Source organism: Lepidochelys kempii, chromosome 14 (assembly GCF_965140285.1).
Source record: "Lepidochelys kempii isolate rLepKem1 chromosome 14, rLepKem1.hap1, whole genome shotgun sequence".
NCBI lineage: Eukaryota > Metazoa > Chordata > Testudines > Cheloniidae > Lepidochelys > Lepidochelys kempii.
The window spans coordinates 27004279-27018023 of NC_136393.1; the positions used below are offsets into that span (position 1 = coordinate 27004279).

A 13745-nucleotide genomic window follows, 5' to 3' on the forward strand; every position below is an offset into this window, starting at 1 on the left:
AAATCTTAAAACAGCAATGGCAAATCTGTCCCATAAGTACTCTGAATTGTGAACCTGTATCACACGGAACAGCTCGGCTCCCTCAGTCACTGGTCCTGATACAATTCTTACCAGTTCTTTCAGGGTGTTCCCTTAACATTGCCACAACTTGGTTCTCATGCAAACACTGGGTCACTGTACTACTGTTGGGATTGCGTCTGCTACAGACCTGGGGCTGGGTGCCAGCAAAACACTATCATCTGTATTTCTTCACTAAAACACTTAGGAAACTCCTTTCTGTATTTAAGTGGGAGTAGAGGGAGATTGCTGCAGTAGCCCGTCGTGCTTCCTATAAGGAATAGTGCAAATACTGTGGCAGTGTTACCAACTAGAAAAGGCAGCTGGGTGGTTGTATTCTAAAATGCCATCAAGGGCTTCGGTGTTTACCTGGTCTCAGTAATTTCCATGTCAAGTGTGCTCAGATCACTAGGAAAATTATCTTGAACTTCCAGGCCTGCCAACTCAATGTGTGGTGACCTTCTCACAAGTGAGCACACTCTGTGGACCAGGTTAGACCCTAAGTTCTTCTTCAAGTAGGTGCAGACGTGTATTCCACTTAGGTGTGTGTGCACCTAGCACGCCACAGCTGGAGGTTTTGCCTAGCAGTACCTGTAGAGGGGCTGTGTTTGCACCTCGTGGCTGTGGCCCCTCCCATGGCATATGGAGTGCCACCACCCCGACCCTCCTCAGTTCCTTCTTACTGCCCATGGCTGGACTCAGAGCTCTGTGTGGTTGTAGTCTCATAACCTCACAATTAGTCCTAGCCTAGTTTTATTGTAAAAAGTGAGTGAGTGTTGGTTGTTAAAGTCTGGCTCCATGGTGAGTTCAAACATTGTCCATTGTGTGGAGGAGCAATCCCTAACATCGATCTCCATTCATGGCGCTTGCTTTGTCTCAGTGAGACCCACCTTAAAGAGCGTTGTTCAATCTGCAGATATTTCAAGAAAAGGCTCGGGACCTTCACCTCAAGCGGCACCTGCTCAAACAGGCCATGTGGCCTGATCCAGTACCGAGGCCCTCATCGGGCTGAAGATTGCCCTCTGGCTCTGAGAGCACTGCCACCCATTCAGGGGCAGGCACCTCCCCGAATAGGTGGAGGAGCTGCTCCCCATTGATAGCATCAAGGAAGAGGTCTTGTAAGACCAATTGAGACTTCTCCAGGTCTCGGGCGACCCTTCTGCCTCCCCCAGGAAGATCACGGACCAGCCAGTGGCCGACGTAGGATGGCGCAGGTACCTCTGACCCTTCTCTGGTACCGAGTAGGGAGGTCAGAAACCCTGTACCCCCAACTCCAGTTCCAGCCTCCAGGCATCCATCTAGTCAGGTACTGATGCTAACAATGCCAGTACCAATTGTATCCACAGCATAAGGCGTACCAGTCAGCTGCAGACCTCCTCTGATTTTTGGTCCTGACTTCATCATTGGTCCAAGACTTTCCTAGGACTGCACCTTCGATAGCCCTTCCAACTGAGTATGCTGCTGAATCCTTCTATCTCTCAGCACTGCACCCCTCCTGGTAGTTGGGAAAAAGCCAGTACCAGAATCATGCAACCATAGAATATCAGGGTTGGAAGAGACCTCAGGAGGTCATCTAGTCCAACCCCCTGCTCAAAACAGGACCAACCCCAATTAAATCATCCCAGCCAGGGCTTTGTCAAGCCGGGCCTTGAAAACCTCTAAGGATGGAGATTCCACCACCTCCCTAGGTGACCCATTCCAGTGCTTCACCACCCTCCTGGTGAAATAGTTTTTCCTAATATCCAACCTAGACCTCCCCCACTGCAACTTGAGACCATTGCTCCTTAATCCAGGATTGACAAAGCTCTGGCTGGGATGGGGATTGGTCCTGCTTTGAGCAGGGGGTTGGACTAGATCATAGAATCATAGAATCATAGAATATCAGGGTTGGAAGGGACCCCAGAAGGTCATCTAGACCAACCCCCTGCTTGAAGCAGGACCAATTCCCAGTTAAATCATCCCAGCCAGGGCTTTGTCAAGCCTGACCTTAAAAACCTCGAAGGAAGGAGATTCTACCACCTCCCTAGGTAACGCATTCCAGTGTTTCACCACCCTCTTAGTGAAAAAGTTTTTCCTAATATCCAATCTAAACCTCCCCCACTGCAACTTGAGACCATTACTCCTCGTTCTGTCATCTGCTACCATTGAGAACAGTCTAGAGCCATCCTCTTTGGAACCCCCTTTCAGGTAGTTGAAAGCAGCTATCAAATCCCCCCTCATTCTTCTCTTCTGCAGGCTAAACAATCCCAGCTCCCTCAGCCTCTCCTCATAAGTCATGTGTTCTAGACCCCTAATCATTTTTGTTGCCCTTCGCTGGACTCTCTCCAATTTATCCACATCCTTCTTGTAGTGTGGGGCCCAAAACTGGACACAGTACTCCAGATGAGGCCTCACCAATGTCGAATAGAGGGGAACGATCACGTCCCTCGATCTGCTCGCTATGCCCCTACTTATACATCCCAAAATGCCATTGGCCTTCTTGGCAACAAGGGCACACTGCTGACTCATATCCAGCTTCTCGTCCACTGTCACCCCTAGGTCCTTTTCTGCAGAACTGCTGCCTAGCTATTCGGTCCCTAGTCTGTAGCTGTGCATTGGGTTCTTCCGTCCTAAGTGCAGGACCCTGCACTTATCCTTATTGAACCTCATCAGATTTCTTTTGGCCCATTCCTCCAATTTGTCTAGGTCCTTCTGTATCCTATCCCTCCCCTCCAGCGTATCTACCACTCCTCCCAGTTTAGTATCATCCGCAAATTTGCTGAGAGTGCAATCCACACCATCCTCCAGATCATTTATGAAGATAAGATCATTTATGAAGATGACCTCCTGAGGTCCCTTCCAACCCTGATATTCTATGATTCTATGATTCTTCTTGTTCTGTCATATGCTACCACTGAGAACAGCCTAGCTCCATCCTCTTTGGAACCCCCCTTCAGGTAGTTGAAGGCTGCTATCAAATTTCCCACCCCCCACTCTTCTCTTCTGCAGACTAAATATGCCCAGTTCCCTCAGCCTCTCCTCAGAAGTCATGAGCCCTACTCCCTCTGGTATTGTTCCACCCCTGTCAGCGAGATCCCGGGACTCTTCCACATCCATTCCACATAACTCAATGAGCACAGAGGGCTGCTAATGGACGGTTATGGCTCTCAGGATTGCCATGTGCCCCATGAGCTCCTGGCCTGGTGCCTGGTGGCTACTGATGCCATACCCATATCAGTGGCCACCTTGGACCCAGTGGGACACCGCTTGCTCGTGGAGATCTCAGTTGTTGTTCCATTCAAAGGTGAGATCACCTGCCAGATCAACAGTGATGGTTACAGATAAGCCATGAGCCCAGGCATCAGCAGATTTCCTCCCCATAGAGCCTCCGGAGTCTTTCCACCAGGATATGTCATCCCAGGAGCAAGATCCATCTTTGGCTCAATCAAGAGCCTTGTCCTCATCTCCAGATAATGCTGTGTTGCCTGGTTCATCCTCCCCTTCCATACCAGAAGACTTTATGCCACATAGCTCAGCATTCAGGCAGGGTTCCTACATAGAACACTCACAAATTGGTGGACAGTCTACAGCCATCTGTCCCTGGGAGAGTTGCCTTCCTGATCAATGACACACTCCTCGAACTGGTAAAAGCCCTCTGGAGCACACTGGCATCTGTACTGCCAGTGGGTAGGTGCATGGAGAAGCACTATTTCATTCCAGTGCAGGGATTTGAAGGGTTCTATTCCCATCTGACCCTGAATTCTCTCATTGGAATGGTGGTGAATGACAGGGCCTGACAGGTCAGATTCAAATCCACCCCCAAAGACGGAGACTCCAAGCACTTGGACCTTCTGGGAAGGAAAATCTACTCATCCTTGTCCCTACATCTGCGGATCACCAATCAACAAGCCTTGCTATCCAAATACGATTTCCTTAATTGGACAGCTCTGTGCAAATTCGTGGACCAGCTACCTGAGGCCTCAAGTGAGGTTTGGGCATTTGTCACAGAAGGCTGCTTGGTGGCCAAGACATCCCTGCTGTCTGCCCTTGATGTTGCGAACACTTCAGTCAGGATGATGGCCTCTGCAGTCACTATGAGAGAGAGAGAGAGTTTTCCTGGCTGGAAAACTCTGGAATCACTCCTGATGTCTAGCAAGCCATTGAGGACTTGCCTTTTGGCAGCCGGACCTTGTTCTGCAACCAGATCAATGACCGATTGCACTCCTTTAAGGACTCCAGAGTGACCTGGAGGTCCTTGGGGGTGTACACACCATCAACACAGAGGTGCCACTGTGGTACTCAGCAGCAGCAGTATCGCCCACAGGACTGCTTTGTGCATCCCTTCCCCCGAAACACTGGGACTACCCCAGAAAGAGGGATCTCACAAGAGGAAGCAGTTACATTTGGGGTTTGGCGAGGCCCTGCACCCTCCTGTGGTGCCCTTTACATGCCCATTTTGACTCCTTGGTCCAGAGCACTGGTCCAGTTGTTGCTCTTCCCTCTTCTTTCTCCTGCCCCTTTGGGGACAGGGTGGCTTTTACAATGCTTGGGGATCGATTATTTCTGGCAACAGGGTCCTAGACACTATCATATTATGCCATCCAGTTCCTCTCCATCCCTCCTCCCCACTCTCGCTCCCTGTGCCTCTTCAGGGACCACTTTCATGAGACACTGCTCATTGATTAGGTCAACTCTCTGCTGGCAATGGGAGCAGTGGAGGAAGTTCCACTTCACAGCTTCTACTCCCAGCACTTCCTGATGCAAAGGTGACCAAATGCAAGGGTGGGATGAGACCCATCCTCAACCTTTGCAGCCTCAATAAATTTATCAAATACGTGAGGTTCCAAATGGTCACTCTGTTGACTATCCTTCCCACATTGTCTCAGATTGGCTGGTTCACTGCTCTGAAACTTCAGGACATGTACTTGTATGTGGTGATTCTGCAGAGCCACAGGAAGCTTCTTCATTTCATTATAGGAGAATGCCACTTTCAGTATATGATTTGCCCATTCAGCCACTCTTCCGATCCCCAAATATTCACCAAATGCCTGACTGTGATTATGGGATATGTTAGGAGGAAAGGAATCCACATCTTCCCATAACTTGATGACTGGCTACTAAGGGGTGTCTCCAGAGAGGAAGTTCTTGCCCACATCAACACCACATTGCATTTGCTCAACCATCTGCGTCTTGGTTTAAACACTGGAAAGTCAACCTGGGCTCCCCCACTAGTCCTGGACTCCTTACAGTGGTGAACGTGCCCATGCAATGTTTGCGAGACTGTTGCCTTTGCTCGGCCTTCTCCAACCAAGTCAGTGGTTATTGATACTCCCCTTCTGGGTTGGGGGGGTGCAACTGGATTCGTTGAGGGTGCAGGGCCTGTGGTCGGAATAGGAACCATTGGGCTGTATCAGTGTGCTGGAGCTTTAGGCCATTCCCAAGGCATGCCATGTCTTCTGGGACCCTATCAAACACTCAGTGGCTCACATACTCACCAACAATACCACCATGATGTGCTATGTAAACAAACAAGGGGAGCACAGTCCATATTATTCCGCCTAGAGGCAATACCCTGTGGCAATTCTGCATCAACAGTTGGATAGCTGTCCACTTGCCCAGGGAGCAGAATCATTTCGTGGAGCATGTCAGTGGGATTTTCTCCATGAGTCATGAGCGGTCCCTGAAGGAGAGCATCCTCTGGGTCGTCTTCTCAGTGTGGAGCATTCCTACGATCGACCTGTTTGCAACTAGGGAAAAAAGGAAGTGTCGCCTATTCTGCTCTCAGGGGGGTCTCAGCCCGGGCTCCCTCTCCAATGTCTTCCACTGTAGCTGGCAGTCAACTCTTCCATATGCCTTCCCCTGTTAGGGGGCTTATTCCTTCACCCACTTACTTCCCTGGTCCTTCTTGCATGAACAGAGAGCAACAATACCCGAAGTCCAAAGGTGCAAACAATTCTATGTTTATTGGGGTGAACTTCCAGGAAGCATGATTCCAGTTTCCTTCCTTAGTTCCCCCTTCCTAGCTCTGACACCACAGAGGCTTACCGGTGTCCCTGTCCCCATTTCCCCCTTTAGCTAAATATGATTCCAATTTCCCCCTCCCCATTCCCTGTTCCCATTTCCCCCTTTAGCAAAACTTGATTCCAATTTCCCCACCTACACACCCACCCACTTCCTGATTGACTGCAGACTATATAGTAAAACTTGAGTTCTGCTTAGCTATACCTTAACCAATCATTTTCCTGAAATTTAAGTAACCAATCCTAATATATTGTAACATAATTATGTAACCAATTATATCCCACCACCTTAATTAGTTTACACCCAGCAAAATTAATTATAGAGCAGACAGGAACACTCACAGAACCAGACAGAGATTATAAAGACAAACAATAGCAAAGTGGTAACTATAATGACAAAATAATACAGAAGTGAGGATTTCACATTGCAGCTATTGATAAGTGAGTTCTTGCCAGACAGGATGCTATCAAACTAAGTTTCCTTTTACATCTTCTAGGCACTTCCCTTTCTCTGGAGGCGATAGGCACTATCAGGACAGGATTGTATTCCTAACAGCCCAATAGCACCTTCTTTCAATGTGACTAGGTTGGAATGTGAGGATGTGACCGTTCGCTTCCCAGCTTATGGCTGCCTCTGTTGCTTAGCCAAAGGCCTTAGCCTAAGAACAGGGCCTCAGACTGTCACAGTAAGAGAAGGACTTTACACTGGCAGACAGTGACTTTGATTCTTTCTTTTATACCTCTAACTAGCCAAGTGATAAGAATACACCTAAATTCATAGAGTATAGGCTTTTACTGACAGGCCTGAATATCTATATCCTAACATCCCCCCGTACCGATCATTCCTCAGGTCATCCTCAAGTTCAAGGCGGATTGGACCAAGCTCATCCTCATTGCTCCAGCATGGCTGAAACAGTGCTGTTTCTTGGACCTTCTTGCGCTGTTGGTTCAGCCTCCTGTACCTCTTCCTCCCTATCCCAACTTGCCCACTCAGAACCAGAGCCCCACCCTCCATCTTGTGCTCAGCTCCCTGCACTTTACGGCATGGCTGCTGCATGACTGGATGAAGAGGAAGAGCAGTGCTTGTCAGCAGTTCAGCAAGTCCTACTCAATAGTAGGAAGCCCTTTACTAGGATGGCCTATGTAACGAAGTAGAAGAGGTTTTCGGTGTGGTCCTTGGCCTGCGGGATGTAACTGATGCAATCTTCTATCCAGGACAACTTGGAGTACCTGCTATATCTTCAGAAACTGGGTCTTGTGCTCAGTTCACTGAGAGAGCCTCTGGCAGCGATATCAGAGTTTCACTCCCCTATTCAGGGAAAATCAATTTTTTCTAATGCCATGGCAACAAGATTTCTAAAAGGACTTCTCCGTTTACGTTCTCCAGTCTTAGAGCCTGTTCCCTTGTGGAATCTAAACATGGTTCTGGCAGCTCTTACTAAGCCCTCCATTCAAGCCCCTGATGTCCTGTCCACTGCCCTTTTTGTCTCAGAAAACCACATTCCTGATAGCCATTATGTCTGCAAGGAGGGTGTATACGGAATTCTCACACATCTCCACCGACACAGTAACTTTATGACCACACCCAAAGTTTTTACCAGTGTGATCTCTGTTTCATTTGAACAAGGTGGTATGTTTGCCTGGGGTTTTTTTTCTAAGCCGCATTCATTCCTGGAGGAGCAGTCCTCACACATTAGATGTCAGACAATGTCTGACCTTCTACCTGGACAGGACTAAACTCTTCCATGCTTCACCTCATCTGTTTGTGTCGGATGCAGACTGTATGAAAGGACAGGCAATCTCCTCTCAGACAAATTCTTTAAGTGGAGAACTCCCTGCATCAAGACTGCATATGAAACACCTTCAGCTGTGTCCCCTCAGCAGGTCCAAGCCCATTCTGCGAGAGCACAGGCTACATCACTAGCGTTCTTAAGTGATGTCTCAATATTGGATATTTACAGGGCTGCTGCATGGTTGTTGATACAGACGTACATTTACGAACCATTATGCCATTACTGTGGCATCCAGAGTAGATGCAAACTTTGAGAAAGTGGTCCTGCAATCTGTTTAAATAGACTCTGAGCCCCACCCCTGGGGGTACTGCTTGTGAATCACCTAAATAAAATACACAGCTGCACCTACTCAAAGAAGGAGAAACCGTTACTTACTGTAATTGTATTTCTTCGAAATGTGATGCAGACATGTATTCCACGACCCACCCTCCACTACCTCTGCATCAGAGTTTTGTCTCTGGGCGTTCGGTGTGAAGGAACTGAGGGGGGTCATATCGGTGCTGCCTCATATGCCCAGGGGACAGGCTATGGCCATGAGGTACGAATGCCGCCCTTCTACAGGTATTGCTAGGTACAGTTTTCTGGCTCCAGATGCTCTGGGCGTGCACACACCTGAGTGGAATACACGGCCGTATCACATCTCGAAGAACCACAGTTACAGTAAGTAACCATTTCTTCCTGATATATTTTTAAAATTCCATGGCCATCTAGTTTCAGCACAAAACAGGGTTTATACCCCATGTTAAACCCATTTTCAAATGCAGTCTTAACTGTGGAGTTGCTACCAGGCAGGTCCAGAATTCATCGTTTTCAAGTTCTCCTAGTTTGTCATAAATTGCTGTTTTTAAACTTTTTATTGCTGCTTTCACTTTTCATCTTAACCAGGATGTATTTTTAACTGAAGTTGCCTTCTTTCATGATGGCAGAATTGTGGCTTTTTGGGCTTCTAGTAAAATGTTTTTAAAGGAGTCCCAATTATTGTTCACATTTTTATGTGTAAATCCCCTCCCCCCCATTAGTTTTTTCTAATAAATGTTTTCAGCTTTGGAAAACTGGCCAACTGGCCCTTTTCTAGCACAGAGTATATGGTGGGATTGTTTTCTGTTTGCACATAACAAATGTAATACAGATGTGCTCTAGTTCAACCAGAAATTATGGCTGTTCTATGTAGGGGGTCAAACTAGGTGACCTAATGGCCTTCAAATATATGACTATAAAAGAAAAGTAACCTGTCACTTCCTACTCCGCTCCTTTACAAGGACTAGGAGGATGACTTACTGCTATCTTGATCTTTCCAGGAGATGACCTGATGCGTTGTGTGGATCTTTATAATCAAGCCCAATCCAAGTGGTTTGAAGAAATGGTGACCAGCACTCTGGTATGTATCAGTGTGTAGCACTTTGTGTTTCTAATACTGCTCTTTTATTTATTTCTCCTTGTGATGAAAGCCCTTCAAGATAATCTATTCGTGTTGATCACCCTAGTATCTCTCCATTTGCAGCCACAATACAGAAGAGATAACAGACTTTAACCTGCCACTATGTTGCTCATCCAGGAAATTAAGCATAATGTCATTTGGGGAGAAAAAAGAAAACATTTTCCTCACAGTATGAGTGTAAAGGGGCAGTAGTTTGAAGCTGCTCAGGTGTTAGGAATGGTGGAAGCAGGTCATGAAAATTGGGGTAGTGGGAAGAGGGCAGAGCAGTAAAAGATTCGTGCTAAATTGTGAATACATTTATAAATTAATAAGGTTTGCAATCATTTTTTATCCCATGGTTTTGCAATTTAGCACATAGAGTGAGATAATTGCTGGTAATTCTGCTTCTCTGAAGGCATCATATCACAGAACTGTCGTTCTTGGGGCTCATACTTCCGGGGTTACTCATGTGGGAAATGTCCTGGCATTTATGTATTTAATACTGCTGGGGGCATTCTGTGCCAAAAAAATAAAAATTCAGTACACAATATTTTAAAATTCTGCAGAACTCTGCAAATTTTATTTGTCAAAATAACACTACATAATGAGGCCAGTTTCAATTAGTTTGGTAATTTATTTCAAAATTCCTGTCAGCAAGTATGTCTGTAACAATACAGACACACAAAAATTCCCCCAGGAGTAGAGAGTTAAAGAAACCCCTATGACAACCCAGTTCCTGTTTCTCTGCCCCCTTCTCCCCTCCCGCCCGAGCCCAGCCAGGGGGGCAAACACTCACAACTCCCCTTCCCCACCCCAGAGCTGAGCCCCGGGGCCCCCCTGGCCCAGATACCCACAACCTCCCTCCAGAGCGCAGGGATCCAGAGGGAGTAACATTCTGATGCTCCATCCCAGGCTTGCACGGAGTTTCCTGTGCACCGCCCTCTCCTTCCCTCAGGGCATGCTGGGAACTGCAGCGGCCAGGAACTCTCTAGCTCCTCAGTAGTGTCTTCTGTCTGCGATCTGGGCTCTGCTGGGTCCAGCGGCCCCTAGTGGTGGCTAGCAGCACTGCAGCCCATTTCTGTGGGGGAAAGGAAAGTCTGTGCGCACAATGTTAATTTCTGTAAAATTCTGCATTGCGCAGTGGTGCATGATTCCCGAAGGAGTAATTTAAGACCTTCTGAAGCACCTGTAAGTGGGCTGCAGGGCTCTTCTCCAGTCAACCTCACAAGCTCCCTGTGGGCATGCTCCAAACAGCGGTACCTCAGGGGCTTTAAAGATTGCAGCCTGTTCCTTTTAAGAATGGGAAGTTGGAGCTCTCCTGACAGGCAATTAAAAAGTAACCCATTTTTTTCTTCAAACAAATACAAAGGAATGAGCCATTCTAGATCAGCCCTGGGCAGTTCAGAACTGCATGCCCATTGGGCAGACCCAGCATTCAACACTCAAAGTCCATTAACTCCCAGGGGAGGCAGGTGGATGAGTGAAAATCCTGAGAGGTGATCTCTTCAGAGAAGCAGAATGACTGACGGTAAGTAATTATCTGTCTCTCCTACTGTGGGGCTGGATTGATTCTTCTCTCATTTACACTGGGGCAAATCCATTGACATCCATGGCGCAATGACTCTTGCTGTGTACTGGTGTAAAGGAGCAGGATTCTCATTCCTGGGGAGTTGATAGAGCTCACAAGTCCTGCAGCAGCAGACAGAGGCCACTGCCCAACAAGCAACATGAAAGATTTGTTTTAAATCAAAGTAGGTTGAGAAATGTCCCCATAAGGCTGTATCTTCATACACATAAAGACTCTTGACCGAAATGCAGTTCAGTTCCAAATGAAACCCATACTCAGATTTTGATTTTTTTTTAAATTTTCTTTATTTAACTTCCTCAGGGAAGTTTCTGTCTAAGGGTATGCCTACATGGCAGCTGGAGATGTAATTTCCAGCTCAGATAGATGTACATGCACTATTTTTGATTGACCTAGCATACTAAAAATAGATGTGTAGTCACCACAGCTCAAGCAGCAAGATGGGCTAGCTGCACCTAGGCTCTGGGCAGAAATGTACTGGGGTGGCTAGCGAGTCCCACTGCCCGTGCTACACTGCTATTTATAGCGCACTAGCTCAATCAAAGCCAGTTTGGGTATTTCTGTCCAAGCTGGAATTTATACCTTCAGCTCCAGCTTAGAGGTTTCCTTAACTACATGCAAATCAGTCACATGATCCTCCCCACAAAGAATTGTTTGGTTCGTTTTCGAGTGATGGTCCCTATTGTTTTCCACTGAGGGTTTACACATGCACATGTGTCCGGAGCCAAAGAATTTGAAAGTAGTGTCTGTAGGTCCACACATGTGCCCTTGCTCTGCCTCATGGTTTTGTCCGAGGCGATAAAGGGCGGGGTGGACTGACCACACCCTCAGTTCCTTCTCCCCATGGACAAAGTCAGAGTTGTTAGTGTCCCCTCATCTCTCACTGACGCATTTAAAAAAGAGTTTTAGAATTGTGCATAATTTTTCTTCTTTTTACTTGTAGTTTTAGTGTTTTTAGTGTTAATTTGGGGAATTAAGAGACTTTGGGGATCCGTTTTTTTCACCAGTCTCCCCCTCCCCACCCAGCACCCACGAATGGGTACTGAATTATTCCAGAGATGCTAGAGTTCAAGATCTGTGCATCCTGCCTGCATTTGTTCTTGGTCAACAACAAGTGCCAACTCTGTCTCTAGTGTTTGGGAGAAGCCTACATTTCATCCAGGTGCAGTATCTGCCTGTCCTTCCCAAGCCGTACCCAAGAGGGCTGTGCGCTCCGTCTCAAAAAGAATTTTGTGGAGGTCTCCATGAGGCCTCAGTCAGATCCAGCCTGGGGAACCCCCCTGTATATTGGCCTGAGAAACCCAGGAGCACACCTCCACCAGGAAGATCGAGTCTCGTTCTGCCAGTACCAGTACTATGGACCCCATACCGGTGCCTAGTTGGGAGGCAAGGAAGCATGCTTATAAGCATGGCAGTAAGTCTTCTTCCAGGCCCAAGAAGAGCAATGCCCATGAGTTCCAACCTGGAGAAGTGGTATGTTCCAAGGCACAAAAGCATGATAAAAATCGCACAGGTTGGCAGATCCATCAGTACCAACCATCAAGCCACGCATGCCTTCCAAGTTGGCACCCCCTAAATCAAGGCAGCCGTTGGTTCCAAAACAGCCCTCCATTCTGGCTCCAGTTCCAGCTATGGAGCATGTCAACTACTTTAAGGGGGTTCCAAAGAGGATGGAACTAGGCTGTTCTCAGTGGTGGCAGATGACAGAACAAGGAGCAATGGTCTCAAGTTGCAGTAGGGGAGGTCTAGGTTGGATATTAGGAAACACTATTTCACTAGGAGAGTGGTGAAGCTCTGGAATGGGTTACCCAGGGAGGAGGTGATGTGAAGGCAGACACTGTTTCTTATGATGGAAGGCAGAAGTTTGCTCCTTTGCATGTCATTGTAAGAGACAGAGCTTTCTTCCTGACAGAACAGCTTTCTGGCCTGACAAGTCTTACAGGCCAAACTCTCTCAGCAGTGTCAAAAAGCAGACACGTTCAGGGGGCTTGGATACATCATCAGAATCCAAGAGACACAAGTATCAGGGGGGAGCTGTGTTAGTCTATATCCACAAAAACAACAAGGAGTCCGGTGGCACCTTAAAGACTAACAGATCTATTTGGGCATAAGCTTTGGTGGGTAAAAAACCACTTCTTCAGATGCACAGTGGCCTGAGGCTCAGCTGACCTCAGTGGGGGCAGAAAAGGATAGGCAGGGACAAAACCTTGATTGTGTCCACTGCTGGCTGAGTTATGGGAAGCTAATTTACACATAGCCATTCCCCCAGTGAATGAGCCCTCTGGGCATAAACCCATGTCGCCAGGACTCCAGAGCAGTGCTTCCAGGGTAACTTCTGGAGCTAGCAGCACAATAAGCTGGGCTGCAGCCAGGAAACAGGGCCTCGTTGTCCCTGTCCTGCCCCTGCCTCCAGAGGCAACAGCCCTCCACAGATCCTGTAGTTTCTGCCTTTCCCCATCTCTAAGGACTCTCACCTTGGGCAAGGTTCAGAATTGTTGAGGAACTGCACAAGTCTCCTTCCCTGCTGCACTGTCTCCTTACTGGTTCCCCCACCAGTGGCACTGGGCACAGGCCAGACCTGCTGTTGCTGCTCCTGCACGAAGTATACTTACTGAGACACGGTGCACACAGCCCGGCTCTGAAGCCCAGACCTGGGGTAGCTGCCCCAGCTGTCGCCAGTGGTGGGAACCTTGACCATTAGAAAACCCTATGCTGGGCCTGCATGCAGCACTCTGGGCATAGCCACTGATCAAGATAGGGGCCTATTTTTCTCTCACAGGAGCTGGAGAGGCTGGAGGTGGAGCGGGTGGAAATGATTCGGCAGCACCTTTGCCAGTACACACAGCTGCGGCACGAGACAGACATGTTCAACCAAAGCGTGAGTCTACTCTTCC

The 13745-nt window shown here is 47.8% G+C and overlaps 1 protein-coding gene across 2 annotated transcripts in view; it reads left to right on the forward strand.

The window, feature by feature from the left end:
- Positions 1-13745, forward strand: part of GAS7 (growth arrest specific 7) — a 213185-nt gene that overhangs the window by 193812 nt on the left and 5628 nt on the right. For both annotated transcript variants that reach the window (XM_073310810.1, XM_073310811.1), the window contains exons 12-13: positions 9148-9227; positions 13631-13729. In XM_073310810.1, coding sequence (XP_073166911.1) covers positions 9148-9227; positions 13631-13729 — 179 coding nt within the window. The remainder of the gene's footprint in view (positions 1-9147; positions 9228-13630; positions 13730-13745) is intronic.